Source organism: Elaeis guineensis, chromosome 4 (assembly GCF_000442705.2).
Source record: "Elaeis guineensis isolate ETL-2024a chromosome 4, EG11, whole genome shotgun sequence".
NCBI lineage: Eukaryota > Viridiplantae > Streptophyta > Magnoliopsida > Arecales > Arecaceae > Elaeis > Elaeis guineensis.
The window spans coordinates 20,697,408-20,722,878 of NC_025996.2; the positions used below are offsets into that span (position 1 = coordinate 20,697,408).

A 25,471-nucleotide genomic window follows, 5' to 3' on the forward strand; every position below is an offset into this window, starting at 1 on the left:
CATGGGTTTCTAACAGCATTCTTTTGTAGTATTTCTTTTGTAACTCTTGATTACTGTTGCTAAAAAATCACTTTATAATAAGAAGTGTATGTTGTTGCATGATTAGGACGTCTGTTGAATTTGATACTTTTGTCTCACAGGCATGTCTGCTGCATTCATGACTGTGTGTCGCATGGATAGGCTGTGCTCAGTCCATGAAGTATCTGATCATGTGATTTTATACTCTGAGTTTACATTTTTTTTATTTTACATTATTTCTTCTAATAACAAATAGTGACTGTCCTTTTTTTGTGGCAAATTTCAAGATTATTATGAATTTAATTATCATTTTGTCTATATGTGGATGGTATTCCTACAAGTCTAAAACATCTCAAATGTTGGTTCCATCTCAAATGTGTGGCTTAAATTTCCCCCCTAACACTCGGTTCTTTTTCTATTTCTATTAAGTTTATTGAAGGTCTATTTCAGCTCTTCTAAACAATGTGCTTATCCTATTCCAGAAGACAATCTCCTGATAAGATTCTAAGCCACACAATAAGAGTGGTCTTCTGATGTTGTTAAACCTATGTATCATGAAAACTAATGTACGGGATGCCAAGCCACCTCCAAGCCAAGCAAGTATTTAGCATGACTTTGAGCAACCCGTCCAGTCACTGGCTATTCGGATGCCAACAAAGCAGTGGCAATGTGCCGTCCTGTGCACAGAAGATATTCACAGCTACAAAGTTATTACGCAATGTCACAATGTTATAAACCAAAATGAAATCTTCACTACGCAAGTGTCTTGCTTTTGAGCTACGGCTGGGGACCATTGACACAATCATAAAAAAGCTGTTTTGCATATATAGGAGGCTCCTTTTCGTTACATACTTTAGACTCCTTCACGTACCATAGATGCCTCAGAGATCGAATTTTCAAGTAAGGGTCAAAATTAACTTGTCCCCGTTGGATATGTCTTCATTCTTTCTCAGAGCTTTATATCATTGACATCCTGACTCAAGTTTCATGAATTTTGTGTGTTAATTTACTGTAATAACTTTAGAAACCTCATAAACCAATTTTGCTTCTTGATAGAATTAGCCACACGTGTAACGTCACCAGAATGTGAATAATTGTTTTCCTCTATAGAAAAAGTCAATCATTTTATGTTTTTCATCTTCCACTTGTCTTTGCATTTCTATCATGTAGATTCATGATTGCAGCCTGTTGGAGGATACCCACCGACCGACCGACCGACGACCCGACCGATCGACCGACGGCCCGACCGACCGACTGGCAGACCGATCGACGCACGGCCCGACCGACCGACTGGCCGACCGACCGACCGACTGGCGGACCGACCGACGCACGGCCCGACCGACCGACTGGCCGACCGACCGACCGACGGCCCGACGGCTCGACCGACTCCGACTGGGCGAGAACCCGACCGATCGTCGGTCGGGGCGACCAACTGACGGATGCCATCACCGGCCATTCAACAATCCATCGCCGACTGGGGATATGTCGGGCGTATCCATCCCGACCGACTGAACCCAGTGGACTAATGGCCGACTCACATGATGCTCGCCGACCAATGGAGGGGCCCGACACCACTCAGCTGGCTACCGACTTTGGGTCGGTCGGCTCCTCCAACCACCGTACAGCCGCCAGACGTTGTCAGCTCTGACACGGACATGCGGCACGGCTACCTAGGGGCATTGTCCCGCACAGGGCATAGTCAACCCTGGTGATTGGACAGCCACACGGCAACATGACGTTTTCACGGCGACTCTGACAGTCCACAGTGAGTTGACAGTTCCTCACTTGTCCGCGCCATTAATGACGGCGCCATACTGTGCTCCACTATATATACCGGGGGAGGCAACAGTGCAAGGGATCGATCCGCCCGTCTCTCCCACATATGCAGGCTCGCTCCTCTTTCCCTCTCCCTCTCTCAGAGCTTTCTGTCTACATTTCACTGTTGCCCAGTCACCTCTCTGACTTGACCGTCGGAGGGTCCCCGCCGGAGCCGCCTCCGGTCAGTGCGGACTTCCTTTTGCAGGTGCACGCTCCCCGACGATCGGACGACGAGGCGATTGGCCGCAACAGATTGGCGCGCCAGGTAGGGGCCGGCATGACTAGGACAAGAGCTCAACGATCGAGAGTCACTGGGTCGGCCAGGCGCTCTTCCCGCCGGGAAGAGGCCTCTCCACCACCACCGGCGGCGGAGCCTAGCTCTCCGCGTCCTGTAGTGACCACGGAGGCCCAGATTGCGGCCATCGTACGGCAGATGACCGTACTGACCGATGCAGTCAAAAGCCTCCAGCAGCAACCGGCGACCCGACCTATGCCTTCCAGGAGCAGCCGCCGACGACCGCGCCGATCCCCGTCACCTCCATGCGAGCGCTCCCAACAGCGCTCCCACGGAGAGGAGGAGGGACGACCACGGCGCGACGACCGACGGTCCCAGCGGCCCTCTCCCTCCCCGTTGGAACGGGCAAGGAAGGAGAAGCGGCCGCGCACACCGTCGGCCTCCCTTTCAGAATCTTCCGGAGACTCCACTCCTGGGGTCTCCCAGCATCGACGAGCGGACGACTACGAGCGACGGTTCGAGGAAATCGACCGCCGACTTGCCCAACTGCAGACGGACGGCCAGAAGTCTTCCAACGACCTCGACTTCCAGACCGCCCAACCTCTCTCCCGACTGGTTCTCGACGAGCCGATTCCAAGTCGGTTCAAGATGTCGCACGTGGAGCCATACGACGGCTCCACCGACCCAGTCGACCACCTCGAGAGCTATAAAGCTCTCATGACGATCCAAGGGGCAACCGACGCTCTTTCCTGCATCGGCTTCCCCGCCACGCTCCGCAAGGCTGCTAGGGCTTGGTACTCCGGTCTTCGATCGGGCAGTATCCATTCCTTCGGGCAGCTCGAGCACTCGTTCGTGGCCCATTTCAGCACTAGCCGAAAGCCGCCGCGAACGTCGGACAGCCTTTTCTCCCTCAAGCAGGGGGAAAACGAGACGCTCCGACACTTCGTGGCGCGATTCAACGCGGCCACGCTCGAGGTCCGGGACCTCAACGAAGACATGGCTGTCTCAGCCATGAAGCGGGGCTTGAGGGCGTCCCGATTCACTTATTCTCTGGACAAGACCCTCTCCCGGACTTATGCCGAACTACTGGAGCGCGCATACAAGTATATGCGCGCGGACGAAGGAGCATCCGACCGACGCTTGGCCGAGCCCAGAGGCCCGAAGGAGAAGCGGAGAAAAGGTCGGGAGCCCGTCGAACCAAGCAGGCCCCCGACCGATAGCCGGGTCTCACCGCCCCGACGAATCCAAAAGCCATCTCGACAGCAGACTCCGAGGCCGGTGCATCCCAGGTACGACTCCTACACTCCTCTCTCCGCTCCCCGTGCGCAGATCTTGATAGAGATCGAGGGAGAGGAATACCTACGACGGCCTCCGCCTCTGAAGGCAAAAGGCCTCGACCGTCGGAAGTATTGTCGGTTCCATCGGAGCCACGGTCACGACACCGAGCGGTGCGTCCAGTTGAAGGATGAGATTGAAAATCTCATCCGCCGGGGGTACCTCGGCAAATTTCGAAAGGGTCCGCCGACTCAACCGGTTATCGATCGACGCCCCCAGCCGACTGAAGAGGCGCCGACTAACCAGCCGACGGCCGGAGTCATCAACATGATCTCCAAGCGGCTGGGCCCGGGGACGTCTGCAGGAGGGGAGCCGACGAAAAGGCCGCGCCCGGATGACGTAATCACCTTCACAGAAGACGACGTTCGGGGCATCGAAACCCCTCATGATGACGCTGTTGTTGTGTCGGCGACAATAGCCAATTATGATGTAAAATGAATTTTTGTTGATAATGGAAGTTCGACAAATGTTTTGTTTTACTCGATCTTCTCCCGAATGCGACTGTCAACTGACCGACTTAGGAGGGTCCCTGTGCCCCTGATCGGCTTTGCCGGAGACACCGTCACGACAGAGGGAGAAATTACCCTGCCAGTGACGGTCGGCGTCGAACCACGGCAAAGCACGGTCTCCCTCACTTTCGCGGTCGTCCAAGTTCCTTCGGCCTACAACGCCATACTCGGACGACCCGGACTGAACGCCCTCAAGGCGATCGTCTCGACGTACCATCTCCTTGTTCGATTCCCGACCAAAAATGGAGTCGGGGAGATGCGCGGAGATCAACAGCTCGCCCGACGATGCTTCCAAATCTCCGCTCAAAGCAACGAGACGAAGGATCCTCTGACCATCGACAAGCTGGACCAAAGGGAGGAGGAAGAACGGGGTTCGCCCGCCGAGCAACTCGAGGCGATCCCGATAGGAGAAAGTCCCGACAGGAAAGTTTGGGTCGGGTCTCAATTGCCCGACGCCGAACGACGCCGACTGACGGAGATGCTAACGGCCAATGCCGACATATTTGCTTGGTCGGCAGCAGATATGTCGGGCATCCCTCCAGAAACAATAACTCACCGACTCAACATCGACCCGACGATGAAGCCGGTGAGGCAGAAGAAAAGGTCCTTCGCCCCAGAGAGGCAGAGGGCCATCGACGAAGAAGTGGACAAGCTACTCGAGGCAGGCTTCATTCGAGAATCCACGTATCCCGATTGGCTCGCCAATGTTGTCATGGTCAAGAAAGCCAACGGAAAGTGGAGGATCTGCATCGACTATACCGACCTCAACAGAGCTTGCCCAAAGGATAGCTTCCCACTTCCGAAGATCGACCAGCTGGTGGATGCGACGTCCGGATTTCGACTGCTCAGCTTCATGGACGCCTTCGCCGGGTACAATCAGATCCGGATGGTGCCTGAAGACGAGGAGCACACCGCGTTCGTAACTCCCAAGGGCCTCTACTGTTATCGGGTGATGCCCTTCGGATTGAAGAACGCCGGCGCCACCTACCAGCGACTCGTCAATAAGGTCTTTAAAGATCAGATCGGGCGTAACATGGAGGTGTACGTGGACGACATGCTGGTAAAGAGCACGCAGATCTCGGACCATGTTCAGGATCTCGAGGAGACCTTTTGCACCCTTCGACGACACCGAATGAAGCTCAACCCGACCAAGTGTGCTTTCGGGGTGACCTCAGGGAAGTTCCTCGGATTCCTCGTTTCTCAGAGAGGGATCGAGGCCAACCCTGAGAAGATAAAGACAATCCTCGACATGCGTCATCCGAACACCAAGAAGGAGGTCCAACAGCTGAACGAAAGAATCGTCGCTCTTAGCCGATTCATTTCCCGGTCGGCTGAAAGGTGCCTCCCGTTCTTCAAGATTCTGCGTCGAGCGAACGGTTTCTCTTGGTCGGATGAGTGCGAGCAGGCCTTCGAAGACCTGAAAAGGTACATGGCTTCTCTGCCGCTGCTCGTAAAGTCGCAAGCCGGGGAGACCTTGTATCTCTACTTGGCTGCATCTTCCGAGGCGATCAGTTCGGTGCTCGTTCGGAAAACGAGTGCCGAACTCATCAGTCCATCTACTACACCAGCAAAGTGCTCCACGGCGCCGAAGCCAGATACTCGGAGACGGAAAAGATGATTTTTGCCCTGACCGTCTCCGCGCAACAGCTTCGACCGTACTTCCAGGCCCACGCCATCGTGGTACTCACCAACCAGCCCCTGAGGGCAGTACTGCGCCGGCCCGACACATCCGGACGACTCGCTAAGTGGGCAATAAAGCTTAGCGAGTTTGACATTCAATCCGACCAAGGCCTGCCCTGAAGGCCCAGGTCTTGGCCGACTTCATCGCCGAATGCCCGACGACCGACTGAGAGTCGGAAGCAGAAGACCCGGGACGAGATGCGGTCTCTGAGCCGGACCCGATCTCCACCTGGGTACTCCACATCGACGGAGCCTCCAACGCTCAGGGAAGCGGGGCCGGGCTCCTGCTCACGAATTTGGATGGGGTGGTCACCGAGTACGCCCTCCGGTTCGACTTCAAGGCCTCCAACAATCAAGCCGAATACGAGGCACTTCTCGTCGGCTTGAGGATGGCGAAGGAGCTGGGCATCGACTGCCTCCGGGCATTCTCCGACTCTCAGCTGATCGTGGGGCAGGTCAAGGAAGAATTCGAGGCGCGAGATCCGACCATGATCAAGTACCTTCAGAAAGTGAAGGACCTCGTGGCACGCCTCGAGTATTTCGAGATCTCCCACATCCCCAGGACGGAGAATGCCCGTGCCGACGCTCTCTCCAGATTGGCAACGTCGGCCTATGACTCTTTGGGTCGGACGTTCGTCGAAAACCTCCAGCAACCGAGCATCGATCGGGTCAAAGAAGTGCAACAGCTAACATCCGAACCAAGTTGGATGGACCCGATCGTCCGGTACCTGACCGACGGGATCAGTCCCGAAGATCCCGCGGAGGCCAAGCGGCTCCGATGGTCGGCCTCGCAATATGCGATCATGGACGGTCGACTCTACAAAAGGTCATTTTCTCTCCCTTTGCTCAGGTGCTTGGGGCCGACCGATGCTGACTACGCTCTCCGAGAGGTTCACGAAGGAATTTGCGGGAATCACTTGGGGGGCAAGTCCCTAGCCTTCAAGGTCCTGCGACGAGGCTACTACTGGCCAACCATGAAGAAGGATACGGCGGAGTTGGTCCGGAGGTGCGAGCCATGCCAAAAGTATGCCAATATTCAGCACCAACCGGCCAGCCAAATCGCTCCCATTGTCGCTCCGTGGCCCTTCGTCCAGTGGGGAGTCGACATTCTCGGTCCGTTCCCACCAGCGTCGGGCCAAAGGAAGTTCATCGTTGTCGCCATCGACTACTTCACGAAGTGGGTCGAGGCCGAACCCTTGGCGCAGATCACTGAGCGGAAGATGGAGGACTTCATCCAAAAGTCCATCATCTTCAGGTTCAGATTGCCGCACACCATCATCACCGACAACGGACGGCAATTCGACAACCAAGACTTCAGAGACTTCTGCGCCAGGTTCCACATCCGGCATCGATTAACTTCAGTCGGGCACCCACAGTCCAATGGTGAGGTCGAGGTGACCAACCGAACCTTGCTCCATGGACTCAAGACCCGACTCAATGAAGCCAAAGGTCTCTGGGTCGATGAGCTGGGCTCCGTTCTGTGGGCTTACCGAACGACCCCCCGCGTCCCGACCGGGGAGTCGCCGTTCAGTTTGGCCTACGGGACAGAGGCTATGATCCCGCTCGAGATTGGCCTGCCATCTTCAAGGGTCGAGCAGTACCAAGAGCCAGACAACTCCGAGAGTCGGAGGGCCGACCTAGACCTCCTCCCCGAGCTACGAGATGAGGCTCAAATCCGAATGGCTTCATACCGACAGAGGGTCGTCCGGTACTACAACGCCAAGGTCAGACCGAAGCTTTTCAGGCCTGGCGACCTGGTCTTGAGGAAGGCAGAAGTGTCGAAGCCCTTGGACCAAGGGAAGCTGGCTCCCAACTGGGAATGACCTTACAAGGTTGCAGACACCTTCGGGCCGAGGGCCTATCGGCTGGAGACCCTTGAGGGGAAGCCCATTCCCCGGACTTGGAACGCCGACAACTTGAAGCTGTATTACCAGTGAATTTTGTAATTCAAAAGTCGGAATACAAGTTCAGCTTGAAAGTTCAGAGTTTTAACTCTTCAACTAATGATCGGTGCTCAGCCCCGACGTATCGACGTGGACCTAGCATCCGCCTAAAACCGACGACCTCATCGTCGGTAACGCATTGGACCCTTACAAGGACTGATGCATCTACAATGACGGGAGTTAACACTCCTTCGACGATGCGTCGGACCCTCACAAGGGCCGACGGACTCTTATGAACGGGAGTTCCACTCCTTCGACTTTCGGCAACACATCTGCCCCTGACAAAGGCCGATGCATCTGTTGCGACGGGGGTTCATACTCCTTCTACGGTCGAATTTTTGGGCCGAACCATCGGCCGACAAGCCGATCGGGCCCCGACCGAAGAAAGGCTGAAAGCCCACGCGACTGTCGTCGCGACTTCCGACCAGGCTACGGCCGGTCGAGGGATATTCGGCTTACCACCGTCTATCACACGACGCGACCTTAGTCGCATCTACGACTTGCCGACCAACCTGCGGCCGGCTGAACGACATTCGGCTTGCTACCGTATGTCGGAAGACACAGAACCCGACGCAAGAGTATGGGGACCCGACTTGCTATCGTTCCCCCGACACTGCGCCGGATGACGACCGACTAAGCACATCTACGGAAGCCCGACTACCGAACCATTACCAGGTTCGGTCGGCTCCCGACTCAACAGATGCACCCGACTGACGACTTCGACTATCGGAAGCCGACCTAAAGTCGGGACACATTCTACTTTCAGGGCTGCGCAAGTTATCGAAGTCTTACCGACTTACGTGAGTCAGCAACTTACTTAAGTTAGCGACTAAAGTTCGACATCGCAGCAATGATCGGCATTACAAACAAGAAGAAAAAGAAAAAGTTTCATTCATTGATGAAAAGAAATTACAAAGTCGGGTCGAAGCCCGGTTACATGTATTTTCAGAAAACAAAAAAGGCGAAGATAGTCGGCAGGGCCGATCATCCGTCCTAGTCGATCTCTTCGATCGACGGAGGATCGGGGATGATCGGCGTCTCGGCCATGAGCGGCGCTGGGTTGGCGGCCGGAGGATGGGCTTCAGTCGGCAAGGGAACTTCGGTCGGCACCTGCTCCGGGATGGCTTCCTCCACCACGACGACGCCTCCCGACGGCTGGTCGGCCACCTCCTCGGCCCCTTCTCCTTCGGCCCCTTCCTCCTCGGCTAGCGGCGGGACGACGCGGCTGACGTCCAACTCCGGGTACAAGGCATGGACGGCGTCCCGACCATCCTCGAACCCGACCCGGTATGAGGCGAAGCCCGATTCGAGCATCTCCTCCCGGTATTGGTCGGAGGACCGGAAGTCCTCCACCGCCCGATCGGCCGACTCCCTCGTCGACCTTGCCTCGTCCTCAGCACGGGCGAGCTCCTGCCTCGCCGACTCCGCCTCGACCCTCGCCATTTCGGCGTCGATCTGGGCGATGGACAGCTCCTCTTCGGCTTCCGCGAGCTTCTCCAGGCTGGCCCGAAGTTGCTCGCGTTCCCCTTGGAGTTCGGCGGTGGCACCATCTCGTTCACGTCGAAGGCGACGCACGGCCCGACCTTTGTGCTTGGCCTCCTTCTTGGCCGACCGGAGTTCGGACCCAAGCCGGGAGACCTCGTCGACTAACTTGGCCTCCCGGTCGGCCGACTGCTGGAGTTGGTCGGCCAACATTGCCCTCTCAGCCTCGGCCGCTGCCGACTTCTCCTTGAAGGCTGCCCGAACGTTGCCGAACCTCCGGTACCCGGCCTCCAGTTCGGACATTGTGAAGATCAGCTGCCGATGGAAAAAAGCTTCGTCAGAATCGCATAACACGAAAAATTTCTAAGTTAAAGAAAAAAGTGATGCGAAGCTTACCTCAACCATCGTCGGGTAGAACCGCGACAGCATCTCGGTCACCTGCCGAGACCGCAGCGACTCTACGTCGGCTGGGAGGAGGATCCCTTGGCACAACCTCCTCGCAAGGTTGTGGTCGGCCAACGCCGACGCACCCTCGGGGTAGTATGCGCTGGGAGGCATCGAGCGGCTCCCCGACCTATCCTCCTCCGTGGGTTCCATCGGGGCTTTCCCCCGATCAGCTGCCCCGACCGACGGGACTGGCAGCGACGGGACGCTGGAGTTCGACCCGACGCCCCCCGTTGCTCCAACGGACGCCGCCGGATGATGTTCGGTTTCCCGAACACCATCCGGCTCCACTCGCACCGGCAAAGCCGCCGATATTCCTTCGGCCGCCTCCTCAGTCGGCCTCTCCTCAGCTTGGACCGTCGGAGCCGCGAGGGCAATTACCGGCTCCGACTGGTCGGTTGCCGACGCCTCGACGGTCGGTGGGGCTGGGGCTGGTTTCTTTGCAGGGCGCGAAGGGCCGGCCCCCGACGCTGGCCTCTTCCTCGTGGCAAACCGTCGAATCTCGGCGTCCGTCGGCCTCATCCTCGGTGGTGTCCCTGCAATACCGACAAGAACGTTAAAGGCTGGACCAAAAGCTGACCAAAAGATGAACAAAAAGAAAGGCCGGGGGATCGGGCGATACCTATTCGGGGGACCAGACTCAAGCCGGCGTCATAGAGAGCTTGTTCGGTAACAAGCTCCCTCTGCTTCGGTACCGACATATCCTTCAGTCGGTGGAAGTCCTCCCGGTCGTCCGCTTCCACCCGACTGTTGTCGTTGGCCTCGGTTCGGGGTACACCCCAATGAGAAGGAAAGCCCCAAGGAGAAGAGGAGGAAACAAAGAAAAATTGGTTCTTCCACCCATGAATGGACGATGGAAGACCGGTGATGAAAGCAAGACCCTTCCGGGGGTTGAAGAGCCACCACCCTCGGGCTTTAGGGTGGGGTCGGAGCATAAAAAATGCCCGGAAGAGTGAGACGCGGGGGTTGGTCGGCAAAAGCTGACACAACAGCGCGAAAGAAATGATTAAACGAACAGAGTTCGGCGCCAGTTGCGCCGGACAAAGTCCGTAGTAATCAAGTAGATTCCGGACGAACTCCAGAATCGGAAGTCGAAGACCCGCGCGAAGGTCTTCAACGTACAGCGCCAGATCGCCAGGCGGAGGGTTATTGACCCGACCGCCGGCCCCTGGAGCAGAGAGCCGAAACTGCTCCGGGATGCGATAGTGCTCCCGAAGCCGATCGACGTTCGGCCCCGAAAGCGAGGAGGCCTCATCTTCCGGAGTCGATCGGGAGTCGTCGGTCGGGTTTCCCGATCGAGCTCCCTGGGTCGGATTCCTGGTCATTATGCCGGAACCGAAAGAAAAGAAAGAGAAGAAAGGGAAGAAGAAGGAGAAGAGGGGACCACGAACCAGATGGACCCTCCGCAAGCGAAGAAGAGCTCTGCCCGTGACGACTGAGAAATCGCCCGGACAGAGTTTCCCCAGCGAAATGTTGCAAGTGTGGGTCAGGGGTCCGGGAGGTCCTATATATATAGGGCCGACCGACGGCCGAGATGCTTCCGCGCCGATCGAAGACCTGCAGATGCGCGACGCGTGGCGCCCGCCGGTTGGCGGACGAGTCGGCGCGCCCCATCCCGGGACGGCCGCACCGCCCACATTAAATGCCGGAGGGGGCGCCGGCCAACCACCTTGACACGCGGCACGCGGGGAGCGGCTCCGCATTCATGCGCCCGCGTCGATTCGCGTTCCCGATGGGACGCCCGACAGCGGCCCACTCTCCCATGATCGGCACCGAATATCCGGTCGTCTGACGCCGTATCGTCCGGCGCCCGATCTTCTGACACCGACGTAACGTCTGACGACGACAAGACGTGGCGTCTGACACCTGACGCCGACGTGACTTCTGACATCGACTAGACGTCCGGATCGCTTGGCATTCATGAGGCGTCTGACATCAGATCATCCGGCGGTACGGTCGGATCTACACATGCGACAAATCCGCTCCCAGTCGTCCGGGATTGCTGCCCGAATGAAAGCATCGGCCAGCTCACCACCCGACTTAGGAGCGGAGGGGGGCAACTGTTGGGGGATACCCACCGACCGACCGATCGACGGCCCGACCGATCGACCGACGGCCCGACCGACCGACTGGCGGACCGACCGACGCACAGCCCGACCGACCGACTGGCCGACCGACTCCGACTGGGCGAGAACCCGACCGATCGTCGGTCGGGGCGACCAACTGACGGATGCCATCACCGGCCATTCAACAATCCATCGCCGACTGGGGATATGTCGGGCGTATCCATCCCGACCGACTGAACCCAGTGGACTGATGGCCGACTCACATGATGCTCGCCGACCAATGGAGGGGCCCGACACCACTCAGCTGGCTACCGACTTTGGGTCGGTCGGCTCCTCCAACCACCGTACAGCCGCCAGACGTTGTCAGCTCTGACACGGACATGCGGCACGGCTATCTAGGGGCATTGTCCCGCACAGGGCATAGTCAACCCTGGTGATTGGACAGCCACACGGCAACATGACGTTTTCACGGCGACTCTGACAGTCCACAGTGAGTTGACAGTTCCTCACTTGTCCGCGCCATTAATGACGGCGCCATAATGTGCTCCACTATATATACCGGGGGAGGCAACAGTGCAAGGGATCGATCCGTCCGTCTCTCCCACATACGCAGGCTCGCTCCTCTTTCCCTCTCCCTCTCTCAGAGCTTTCTGTCTACATTTCACTGTTGCCCAGTCACCTCTCTGACTTGACCGTCGGAGGGTTCCCGCCGGAGCAGCCTCCGGTCAGTACGGACTTCCTTTTGCAGGTGCACGCTCTCCGGCGATCGGACGACGAAGTAATTGGCCGCAACACAGCCTCTCTTTGGAGCTAAATTCTTTAGAGGGCAATTTTGCACTCCTTGTTGAGTAGTGCAGATGGCCGAACAATTCTATGAACCAAAGTTCCGGCCGTTTTGTTTTATCTTCTTACCCAAAGAACACATACCCTTTTGAAGTCACGCCGGGGCAGATCGACTCTATGAACATCAGTATGCCAGACCCTTTTTTTTTTTTTTGGTCCTCAAGGCATATGCAAGCCCCATTTATAAGCCCATGTAACAGATACTGATGAGAAGGAATCAACTTGACTTTTTTTGAAAATGAACGTTTAACTTTGAGTAAATATTAAAATCCTGCAGTTCTTTCGGATTGCTTTTCCTCTGTCCTTCCGCCTATGCTCAAAGGGTTAAAATAGTGTTGTCCGTCAGGCTACTTAACGAGGGACTTCGCAGCCCTCAAGTTTGTTTGTTGCAACAAAAAATGTAGGTCTGTCTGGTGCCAATTGAGGTCTATTTGATATCTTTGGCGAGAGAGGCTGCTACTTCTTTTGCCAAGATCCTATGTGCCAATTTAAATAAGGTTTCTATCTTCATCTAGCCATTGGATTTGGATCGGTGAGCAAGTTAATTTTTTCCACGTGTCAAGAGTATATTCATAAACCTCCTGACTGCATCCTTCATATCTTTCTTTTTTTTTTTTTTTTCTCTCATCGAAAGTAATTTACCTAGATGCTCTATCCTCGAAGGGCGGTACGTACATGTGCTTGGCTGTTTATAGGGTTCCAAAAGTATAACAAACAAATCTGCATTAGGAAACCATGAAATTTCCAGATTATCTGAAGTTAGTTGTGTTAAAGGCATACGGGGAAATGTTGGTCCGGGCGCTAAAAGAGTGGTGCTTTGTTCATGTAATATTCATAGAGCAACTTCATGTTTTGTCCATGTGAAGTGCTTCCCTTTCATGCTTTCCAGAGATCAGTCATTTGACCATCAGATATCACCACTAAAAAAGTTCAGTAGCCACAGGATGAATGGCCATAGGGGAGTTCAAATCATCTACTAGATGTGCTCCAATTAGACGTTTGTTACCCAAATTACATGGTATGAAAATTTAAGGTTTGGATTTGTACCGTTTCCCGAGTCAATGGTCATAGTTTCACCTCTTCTTTTCCTTTTTTCGAATAGACGGTTTCACTTTTCATGCCGCCTTCCACATGCTTGTAGCAATGTTTACAGAATAAGTGCTCTGTGGAGCATTTTGATGCCACAAGCTCATAACTGATCTTTCTTCAATATAGATTGATGGAGACATCTATCTAGGCTTCTATAAGCCATGAATATATTTCCCCACCTATTGGATGGAATTTGCTATTTGTTTCTGAATTAGAACATGCTCTGGCATAGGTGAACTGAGAAATATAGTCAGAAAATATCCACAGAAGCGTCAAATATGAATGCATAGATTGGATTATTAACTGATGGAACCAATCATGCATGTATACAAACAATAGCCACACAATGATGACATACAGTACTCTTATGTTTCACTATTGGCAACTTCACATTCTAACATGCTTGGCATCAGCACAAGCAGCTTCCAGATCCCCGATAAAGAACAGCATCTTATCAGAGATCTCCAGGCGCTGCTGTTCTAGCTTGCCTTGGAGCAGCCCTCCGTTGTCCCAGCTAGCTTGACGCTTACAAGAGCCTAGGTATCGTTGGATCTCACCTTGATGAATGAGATAGTAGTCGACTCCTTCTCTAATAATCTTCAAACCCCTGAAACAAAGTGGTACAGTAAAGTTATTTTACTTCATTTAAAGACGAGTCAGGGGCATAAATAATATAAAGAATATAGTGCTCAAACAGTTAAAAGGAAAATTCTGAGTCAACTGATTATATTGAGCAGGCATCCATGCATTTTCATATCCAGTTGCTTCATTGAAAGGTCTATGCACTCTTTGTTCACACATTCCGTCCTCCCTTTCTCCTTGCCTTTGAATATATTTTAGAAGCGAATTTTCTCCCTTTTTTTTCCCTCTAAACTGAAAAATTGTTAGGTTTATCTTGAGCTCAAGCTTGGCTCAGCACAGTGGATATTTTCCTTTTATTAAAATTTGGCAAATAGCTTGGCATCTTCAATCAGCATATGTAGATTAAACCTAGACTTACAATTTCAAAGATAAGGCCTGTATATTATGAATAACACCAATTCTTTGTGATTGAAGAAAAATGAGATAGACACAAAATACGGCAACTTTTTTTTTTTTTTTGGAAAGCATTAGCTTAAAATCTTTGATGATATATGGACAACATGTCAGAAAAGCTTCTAGCTATACAGCATTTGATATTTACTCTTGATATTCTGTTAAGATGGATGCTTCTACAAAATCAACACATATACCAACACTAGAACTTCATGAATAATCCTATGTGCAATCCTTCTTTATCAATTTCACTCCTTCAAGGACGAAATCTACTATTAGTCAACATGCAAAATGGCGTGCATATGTTTTATTTCCAGAGAAATATTTAATCTCTACGTCAATTCAATTTCCTAGATCATATCAGTATTTACTCCAGGGAGCAAGCATCTATTAGTATGGTCATATTTGTTTCAGTATGTAGGCATCAGAGAAAATATCAGATATGCATTTGGTTATAATGCAAACCAAGTCAAACATGAAACAGTCAACTCATCCTTGCCCAATTAAGACAAGTTTAGCTTACAAAGCTGTATTTACATTGAAGTTCCAATGAAGTTCATCAAAACATTGGATAGAAGAGCCCCCAAGGAAATTTTATATGGATATGCACTTGATGGCAGTTGCTAGAACCAAGTATGATTATAATCACTACAAGTATCAAAACATAGAAAGTTACTAATAAACAACAATCAGTTGCAACCTAAGCATGCCTTCCTCCTATTTTTCTCACTTGCCTCATTGAATTACAAAACAATTTAGTATCATAGTAGTACACCTAATCTCAGTTAGTATAGAATAAGTTAATAGAAATATAAATAAAGGTTCCTCCTATTTTTCTCACTTTCCTAATGGAATTGCAAAATAATTTAGATTCAGTTTAGTACACTTGATCTTAATGAGCAAAGGTTATGAGAAATGGAAATCCAGTAAGGGTGTGCTGATGACTTACAATCCATATCTGTTGCATCGATCTTGCACTATGTAGACATCTTTCCAAGTTCTGGAATCTTGTGGTGCATAGAATGCAGCACTGTCTTCTCCCCATCGTTTCTTGAATAGGCTGCTCCACAGGGCATTGTCAGAGCCTAATTTCCTCCACTTTCTGCAAACTAGTTAGTACACCAACACAGATGTTAGCATTAACTCAGCTTTGGATATAAACTAAAGGATTAACCAGTATGCTTGACAGTTTAATTTATGAAAGCAAATTGAAGACTCAGTTTCTGTTTTGATTGAACAAAACCTGCAAACATCACTCTGAAAGGGGATGAAAGGTATGTTATTAAGTTGTCTGAGGAGACATGATGTTTGCACAGTAAGCATGTTATCAATCACTTTTCGTGCCACCACTCCATCTATTCCAGCAAGGTCAAGGAATGGACCATAAAGTTTTCTAGAGGAACCAGAAAAGCTCATTCATTTGTCCCTAATGATCCAGTCATGGGCCTTTCCAAGCATCAGTCCATTTGCCATGCACGAAAGCATCAATTTTCCTGATTTCACACATTCTACAGTTCTGCAAAAATTGTGCATTCTGCCCAGTAAAAAAATCCATGCTTACCTTTGTCAATCCAAAAGTTGTTCTTATCTTGAAGAATACTAGATATATAGGTTCTAGGTCAAGTTATAAATGATGCATAGATATAATGATGGGTATCTCCATCCAAGATTCACCTCCAAATATGATTTTTTTCACCAAAACAGAACACTTAAAAATGGACGGTATAGATCCATGATCAGATGAACAAGTGTCATGACCTAGCTGCTTCACCGAAATATTTCACCATGAATACAGGCCTTATACCCAAATTCTTTGATAGACCAGGCAAGAAGTAATGTTTCTCCGCAAGAATGGCAATTTAATCAGCACTAACCCAATGAATGGAAAGGAATATAGTCGATACTGAGATATAATGATTAGGATTTGCGTCAAATTTACTGGATTCATCTCAAGAAATGAGTCACCAAACAAGTGTACCGCCAGCAGAACAGCACGGCACAATTCGGGTTAGATAATTCACCAAGAATTCAGGCGCTACACCCAAATCCTCTGTTTGGATCATGCAAGAAATCGTATTTGTTTACAAGAATGGCAGCTAAATCAGTATCAACCTAATGGCTGGAATTCTATTTCTCAAGTGGGTGAAAAATTGCATATGAGGAAGAGAAGTGATCGAGCAATCCATGTTGCCATGCTCAAGCAAGGCAAAACATGAAGAAAGAGATTGCACCAAAACAGACATTAATGAACAGCTTTGTATACCAGTTCTCTCCTGTTCCTTTCCCATCTCTCAGTCAACAATATGGAAAGATGCTTCCAGATTCACAAGAAGATCCTAAAAGAACTAATTCCAGTACCCAGATCTAAAGGACTGAAAAGAAACAAAGAAATTATAAAAAGCTCAAAACCACATAATTTGCAGTACCATCAAAAAAAAAAAAACCATAATTTGCAGAAAATTGTGGTCGTGATAAGGGAATTCAAAGACAGGAGGCAGTTTTCCTACAGCTGATGCCATAATTACCAGAATTGTGAAGTCAATTAGAAGAAGAAGAAGTCGGAGTGAGGAGGATTGGAGACAGAGCTACCTTGGAGAGTTGTTGCTAGAGTTCGGTGATCCAAGAGGTGGAAGATCCTGAGGCACAGCTCCTCCGGCAATCTCTCCATTCCCTCCTGATTCCACGAAAATTGCTCTCTCGGTTCGAAAGAGGGAAGAATTCTGTTGTCCGAGTCCGATGCAGATCCGGTTCGCGCTCTCTTTCTACCTCCCCATTCTTCTCGTCTTCTGCCACGTGCGCCAAGCCAGATTACTTATATATATATATATATATAATTAAAACTAAATCAGTTTTTGCCCCTAATCTTTTTCGATTTACATCTAGATTTTTTTTTTCTTTTTGGGTAAAGCGAACCTAGAGCTTTTCAAATGCAGACCTCTTTCTGTATTCTTTCCACCCGCGTTCGTTCTTGCCGCCGTGCACCGTGACCCAAATCATTTCCGCTGTCAATTATGTAGCCATCGCTCATGAGCCTTCTTTATCACAAAAAAAAAAAGAAAAAAGAAAGAAAGAAAAATTCAGTTCTGAAGTGTCTTGCTTTGCAACCACGAGATCCCAAGCTAGAGATTCTAAAATTATGGATGATCAAATCGTGTCCTCCTCCTCCTCCAGATTGATTCAAACAAGCTACCCTTTCTCAGGTTCATAAGACTTAGGGCATCCTTTGAAAAATTTTTCACAGCTAAATCCTCGGTCACCACTTTTATTTTCTTTTCTCAAATAATATCTCTCATGTGAGACGGGAATGTGTTATGTGGTTGCAAACAAAGGAAGCATATACGTTAATATAAAATCAAATGATTTAGAACTTAGTTATATCTCTAGTTTGATGGAAATAGCAGGGGTATATTACCTAAGTGAAATTATTTACTTTAGCTTAAGCAACTTCTAATCATTCTTACATAAATCATAATCTGCATTTGTAATTATTTAACTCCGAGAATCATGGAAATGATGCCACAGAGATTTAATGATATTTTCCTTTTTCTCGTTTTACTTCTTTTTTTTTCATTTAAAAAATAATTTGTAATTGTGCAAGGTGGGGTCATATTTGGCTCCAAAAACTGTGGTGTCTCATGAGACATAAAATTACTGATATGAAAAACTGGAAGACAGATTAGGATGCTAAAATAATATTATAATTTATTTACTGGGTGTATATGTAAATAATTTTGTTATATGTCATGTTCCTCTCTCTCTCTCTTTTTGATTTGTACAGTTTTATGGAGGGGAAGTAGATGCCCCACATGCCCCTTAAATTTCTGTTTTTGGGGCCCGGGCCACCCTCAAATAGCAAATGTTCTTACGGCCTGGCCAAGGCACAGAAGACAGCCGTTAACCGCGCGGCGCAACCGCGTGCAGGCGGTGATGCGGGGTTGTCCGCATTCGTATACGAGACCTCCAGTGTCTCCCGGCATCATCGTCGGCTCCATGCTTAGATCTTTAGAAAAACCTAATTTTTAACAAATGGGCACTTAGATGATAAGCTAAACCGGTTCTGTAGAAAAACTTAATTTTTAATAAATGGGTACCTAATGAAAATTTTTATAGATGGCCACACCAACCTGGATTCCAAGCGTAAAAGCTCTATAATCTTATATAATAATTTATAATAAAAAATGTAGATGGCGGTGAGGAGAGATTTTTTCATAGTAAACTTGATATGTTCAATTTTTTATAAATGTCTCTGGAAGTTGCGTGTTAAGAGGCAAAAAGTGTGCGTAAGAAGGTTTCCACCATTTTATGGAAGGTCAATTTCGTCCATTTGAGCCACAACAAGCCATCGGACCATTTGAGCGACGCCAAGTCATTGAGCTAACAGTCTATGATGAAATAAACCTTCATAAAACTATTGCAGTGCATAACATGTTATGCAAGACCACAAGCTACCCAACAAGAAAAATCTTTACGCGATGTTATGGTACATAATTTATTTATTTATTTTTGTCATCAAATTTTATTGGTCCGACATAGTTTTTGGCAAAGAAGTTTAATTTATTTATTTATTTTTGTCATCAAATTTTATTGGTCCGACATAGTTTTTGGCAAAGAAGTTTAATTAAGGTAGAGCGAGAAAAAGCAGGAGATGGTGACCGAACGAACCAACTTTTAGGTCAGACCGATAATTTAGATTATCCCTAAAAATCAGGATAATTTTTCCCAGACTCTCATACTTTCCCCTCAGACGCTTCTCGCTTAACAGATGACCCCTATCGAGGACCACATCAGCCGCTAAATTTAACAACGGAAATAACAGATTCGATTACCATTTGTCCCCCCTTGGAAGTCCAAGTTGGAAGGTAATAACCTGGGGTTGGAAACTGCTCGATCGGTGTGATCCATGTTGAATTAGTTTATAACATGCCTTTGAGTTGAGTACTTTAAGATCATCTATATCTTTGCCATTGATTCAAGGGACGCCAACAAAATCATCTAGAAGCTGAATAAACGACTCAGAGTTCCACCTCATAACATAGGCTCTTCTACATAACATGGAGAAATCTGGGAATTTGTTGATTGCACCGTTTGCAGGCAAGCCCTAAATGATTAGGGTCACAAATCACAACTGTAACACCAGCATCAGCATTAAGAAACAACGAGGAGCCCCACACTCCAGATATGGTTACGACAACCCTTCACATACCCATACTTCCAAACAAATTACCTGAGAAATCATCTTCCAACTCAAGTTTAGGTAACAACCGTCCATCCAGATTCGTTTCTTTGGCTGATATTATCGATCTCCTCATACCACACAAGAATGAGACGCAAAGGAAAAAATTGAACACCACAAGAATATGATAGAACTAAAAGGTAGAGATAATACCTTCCTTAACATTTATTTAAAAAAAAAAAGGGTACATCATCCTTTTCCATAAAAGAGGCACATTACCATTCCCAAGCCAAAAACTGGCACCAAGTAGGTGAGTTTGGCGATCTTGATGAAGTGCGATTTATGTTAGCAGGAGTTCTCATATTCCTAAGCCAAGTGGCACCCACCTAGCCTCAATATCTGCTTACTCGGAACGGTTAAAAGCATAAAGCTAACAAAAGCAGTCAAGTTACTTGTATAATAGAACGTATTTTTCTTTCAAGGGAGAAAAGGGAACGAAAAGATAGGTGCCAAGAAACTTTGGAAGCTAAAAAGGACAGGCAGAATCTTAGAAAGGCTATGCACTTGGTAACTGAATTCCAACATCACAACAATGCAAGCCAGAGCACAATGTTGTTCTATCATTCTATGGTTGCTAGGATTCCTAAAGTGCAGAATACGGATCTAACTTATCTTTTGTATTTAAAGTGCAGATATTCACTTAGATAGCGTAAAGAATATGAAAGTCATAGCAGAGGTTGTCCTTGGATTACATAAAGACACAAATTTCCAAAAGGTTAACTAATGCCTCAAAACACTCGTCTAAAACCAGAAAAGCTTGTACAGAGACCAATAAGCTAGATACAAGGAATGAAACAATAGAAGCAAGAAGCATACTTCATATCAATAATTAATCAGAGTTTCCAACAGAACCAAGAGACAATATTTGAACCACTGTAACGGAATAACAGCAACAATGAGGTAGTCACCAATTACATATCCTCATTAGACACAAAATTATTAAATTAAACCTTCAGTCACACATAACAAGAGTAACCGATGTTCGATCCTGGTCAATATACAGATTATCGAGCAGTGGGACAAAGTACAAACCTTCAAAATATGCAATGTAAATTCAGATGAAAAGAAAGCAAACAAACGAAAATGCAGGTCACTGAAACAAATAATAGAATCTGACTGACTGGAACATAGGAGTAACATAAATGCAATTAAGATAGCCAAAAACTAAGCCACTACATAAATGCAATTGTAGATGGCAAAAACTAAGCCACTTTTTGCATTCCTTTCCATCATACCAAATTACTTTTTCTACAATCAATTTATTACTTTTTTTACAACACTCTGAAAAGATTTGTAAAAAATTTTGATAAAAATATTTACTTAGAAATATGATAGCATTATTTTCTATTTAATGAAACTGAAAGTCACTTTCATGATCACAATCATCACATAAATGAAAAGCACCACTAGGATGCTAAAGATATTTAAAAAGCACAAGATTTCATCACTAGGCTACAAATATGATTCATGCTACAGCTTTGACCCCCTGAAAAGGAAGCAACTGACAGATACTTATGGATGATATGCGTGAACCCAACAAGGTCTTAAAGGTCAAAAATCTGCATGTAAATCCAAATTAAAAATATCGTATAGCAGACTACCTAAAATGTTAAAGGAGATTTCTACAATTATTTTTAAATTAGTTATTTTTTATTGCAACAATTACTTGAGATACAGTACAAACTACTCTTTTGACATAATAAAAAAATGCGAGACTAATGCCCTGTTTGGCTTCACTTTTATTTGTTATCCAAAACCAAGACCAAAAAAAATACATGTCTGGTGCTATTATTTTTATTTTAAAAATTTAATTATGTTACTTCTAGAAAAAAAAAATAAAAAATAAAAAAACAACATGGTATACCAACCTAGCCAAACTTCTTACCTCTTTAACACTATTGGACCTCCCTTTCTTCCTAAGAACCATAGTTTCTCATTTAAAGCAACAGCAACTTTAACATTATCTTTAATGTATGATTTGCATTTCTGATTGTTGGTCATCAGTATAACTGGAAAAGTCAAATAGAAAACCAACTACAGCAACACGCACTTCAACATCAAACCCCATGCCCCTGTCCAATTTCTGTATCACATCCATGCTTCCACTGCTATAGCCTTGCCATGAGTTTCTTTTAGTGTCAAACAATGTTTGACTGCCACCATTTCCTAAGAAACTACTGCCACCATTAGATTAATACAAATTGACGGGATCAACCATCTGCTATCTCATGATCAGCCTACAAAGTCAAGGTTGTGGCAGCTCTTTCGTAGTCAACCTTTGGGTCCAATTAACCATTGGCAGAAAACAAAATGATATATCCATCAAATTAGTAATTAAAGCTAGAAAGCAAACATGGTCATCCATCTTATAGCTTCTTCAGAACTCAAATCTTCTAACCTATAAATAATATTTCAATCTAACTTCAAGAATCCTGATTATTACTTCAATGTCCTTAAGATTCTTAATGACCATATTGCACTTCTGAATTTTCACTACCAAATTCATCGGATTTCTGATGAACATAGTATAAATCATTCTGCTTTATCACATCAAATGTTAGAACAAGCAACTGTAGGGTCCAACAATGTTATCAGAGCTTTACAACATATTAGATGCCCATACTATGCCATAAGAGATCTTGCCATTATAGTACCAAATGGCAAAATCTGATCATATAAATAAAGTCTTTGAAGGATTAAATAGGAAAAAATTTAAATATGTGATTAAATAATCAGACCCAATCCACAACTAAATGGACCAGACTAATACATCAATGAAACACAAACAACTCCATCAAATCAGGGTTTCAGAAATTGCTGAAGCAGGATTGTACAACCATACTGTACCATTCCCAGACAAAAGTAGCACTGGTACCAGCAGTACCATACGTTAAAACAGTTGTACCAATGCATGCCAGTCATACCGGTCTATACCGATCCATACTGGCAAGTACCAGCAGTACCATACTGATTGGCAACGATAGTTTTTTTTTTTTTTTTTGGAATATGTCAACTTAGATATATAGGTGGTACCAGTACCATACCGATACCGTGCCATTTTGATAGGAAATAGTTCAGAGTTTGACACTGATATTTAAAATCTCACATAATCAATATGAGGGTTTTTCATATCAGTAAGCAATGCCAGAACAAGGATTTCTTGAAAAGGCAACGTGCTTAGAAAAACCTAGGCAACCATCTTTCAATCTTATATCTGAGAAATCACCGTGAATTTGTATACATACTGAAATTTCCATAACATATGCATCCATAGACGCATACTTAAATTCAGCTATCAATAGTGCAAAGCAATTAGATAAAAACAATTACATAAATGCACCACGGATCAATTAAACTTCTTGTCATATCCATAAATTACAATAATCTCCTTGATATTCAAACTACTTTTTAAAGATCGGTTAATGGAACTTAAGACCATGAACTTATTCTCTGTCCCCTCGAAATGGCAATTTTCCCATTCAACAATGATCCTTTGTATTTTATCAAATATTACATTAGGAAAAAAAGTTCCTAACAGACAAAGCAGCAACAAGAAAGAGCCAACTAAGGAACCAGAAAAAAGAGACAGACTTGAAACACATATCAAGAACAGAGTCACGTAAGTTAATCCTCAAACCCAAAATACAAACAGTTATACTATCATATAACAAAATTTAAATTAATGAAATTGTTTTTATCGGCTTGTTCCAATAAATTATTTGACCTTTCCGGTCACCACATGGTTGCATGTAAGTGCAAAAATGGACACACATATTTTGGTCCCCTCTAGAATCAAGAAAGGAAAAGAAAACAAACAGATAAAAAGGTTCGGGGCGAGAGGATTCCAAACAAACCCTAGATCGGCACATATCTCTTCAACACCTGCTTCCCAGCGACAGCAGCTCCAACCATCAATCCCCCGATGGCGCCAGCGACAGCCGCCGAACGCGGCCCATTCGCGGCCTTGAACAGGGCCCCGGTGCCGAGCCCAGCAGTCACGCTGTTGATCCAGTCATCCGTGTCCCTGGCAGCGACCATCCCGCTTTCCATCCCTGCATACAGGAGGCCGAGAACGCCGAGGCGGTTCCCGATCCGGCGGCCGTCCTGGCCGGACGAATTGAGGATGCGGTTGACGCGGATCTTGAGAGTATCGCCAGGCTCGGTGGCGCGAAGAGCGCGGTGGACGCCGAGGGAGGCGCCGGCAACGGCGCCGGTGAGGTAGCCGATGCCGGTGTAGTAGGTGAGGTTCTCGCCCCAGGAGCGGCGCTGGGCGACGGATTCCTCCTGGAAAAGGAACTCCGGCGAGGTGGGAACGTCGTAGAGGGTCCGATAGGGGATCTGGAGGTTCTGGTAGGGGTTGTAGAGCCGCCGGCTGGGATCCTGCCGGCGATCGAGGTCGTCGCCACCGTAGATTCTTGGATCAGCCATGAAATCTCCTCTCCTCTGATATCTAGGGTTTGGTGGATTTCGGGGAGGAAGACAGGTGAGGAAGGGGGGATTGGGCGCGGGGTGCGGAAGCTTCCTTTTATACCGTCTCCGACGAAGCTCGCGCGTAGGAGAACGTGAGAACGCGATGGCGGCGAGACCAGAGGGGTTTTCTATTTAGAGGGTTTCTTTTTTCTTTTGGTTTTATACAAAGAAACCCATTCGGTGGTATTCGAGAAGTGCTTGCCAATTTGTAGAATTGTACCTTGGGACGGGTTGATATTATTTCGTACTCCAGGTTCTAGAATTTGACTTGATTATTACTACCGCTTTGCAAGTGTTTTTTTTTTTTTTTTTTCTCTTAGGTATGGTGGCTTTGCAAGGTAACGATAGCTTGATGCGGTCTCTGGAATCCAGAAGACATTCCGTGAGCACAGGTGGGAGCCAGTAGGGCTGCCGCCGCGTGGAACACTGCTGCTGGATCTGACCGTTCATTCGTGGATACGATTTGTGACTCGAGAATCTTCTGTTGAGTTTGGTCTTCTACTGGCCTCTGGTTTAAACGGTTGGACCCCGTAACTTTGGCGCACAAAGTCAGGTAAACAATGGAGGGGGAAAAAAAGAAATGATAGATATGAGAGACTGCGTATATATTCATGCAACCGAACAATTGAAATGTTGAGTCGAATGTGTTTATCAACCTCTATGTTCCTCTTATCTTTTCAGCCACGGTGTCACGTAGAAGTTAAATTGGTATTTTTATTTCTGTTAGAAACTAAACCAATACGTGGCCGATTCCATTGCTACAACTCTACCAGAGGTGTACAGGTTGAACCGCGAACCCAATGAGTACTAGTTTTCTTTCCGTCCAATTTATATCATTTTTTTAAATTCAATTTGATTTTGATTTCAAAAAATTTTAAATCAAAAAAATTCGTTTTGGATTTGATTTGAGTTTTTAGAAAAATGATTCAAACGAGATTGATTCTCTCTCTCTCTCTCTCTCTATATATATATATATATAAAAGGTCGATAGATTTGAAATCAAATTCGGTTAAATCAAAATTTTATAACGAAATCCTTCATTAATATTTTAAGCTATTAGATGTATTTACTATCTCAAAATTATTTACACATAAAAAATTATATTATTTAAAAATTTTTAATCTATATATTAAATAATTAAAAATAAGACAATCTAAATAAAATTAAATTAAATATTTTTTTTGATCAGTTGATACATAGATTAAGAGTTTCTAAATTACATAATTTTTTATGTACAAATAATTTTAAGGTGATAGATTACATCCAATAGA

General features: G+C 47.1%; 2 protein-coding genes across 2 annotated transcripts; both read right to left on the bottom strand.

Moving 5' to 3' along the window:
• Window positions 1-13,691: 13,691 nt before the first annotated feature.
• Window positions 13,692-17,553, bottom strand: LOC105043464 (uncharacterized). Its single transcript, XM_010921019.4, has 4 exons — window positions 17,433-17,553; window positions 17,087-17,283; window positions 15,447-15,606; window positions 13,692-14,069 (listed from the first exon to the last, which is right to left on the bottom strand). Exons 1-4 carry the CDS (start codon window positions 17,492-17,494, stop codon window positions 13,850-13,852), a joined length of 639 nt encoding a protein of 212 aa, XP_010919321.1. The 5' UTR covers window positions 17,495-17,553; the 3' UTR covers window positions 13,692-13,849.
• A 5,808-nt stretch (window positions 17,554-23,361) lies between these two features.
• On the bottom strand, window positions 23,362-24,413 carry LOC105043463 (mitochondrial import inner membrane translocase subunit TIM23-1). Its single transcript, XM_010921018.4, has one exon. The coding sequence runs from the start codon at window positions 24,156-24,158 to the stop codon at window positions 23,586-23,588; it is 573 nt and encodes a 190-aa protein (XP_010919320.1). The 5' UTR covers window positions 24,159-24,413; the 3' UTR covers window positions 23,362-23,585.
• Between the last annotated feature and the right edge of the window lie 1,058 nt (window positions 24,414-25,471).

Coding starts and splice junctions, on each gene's coding strand:
- LOC105043464 (XM_010921019.4), bottom strand. CDS start 17,494: ATGATTTGGGTCACGGTGCACGGCGGCAAGAACGAACGCGGGTGGAAA. Junction 17,284..17,432: donor TGGAAAGAATACAGAAAGAG/GTCTGCATTTGA, acceptor CGCACGTGGCAG/AAGACGAGAAGAATGGGGAG. Junction 15,607..17,086: donor TCTAGCAACAACTCTCCAAG/GTAGCTCTGTCT, acceptor TGTACTAACTAG/TTTGCAGAAAGTGGAGGAAA.
- LOC105043463 (XM_010921018.4), bottom strand. CDS start 24,158: ATGGCTGATCCAAGAATCTACGGTGGCGACGACCTCGATCGCCGGCAG.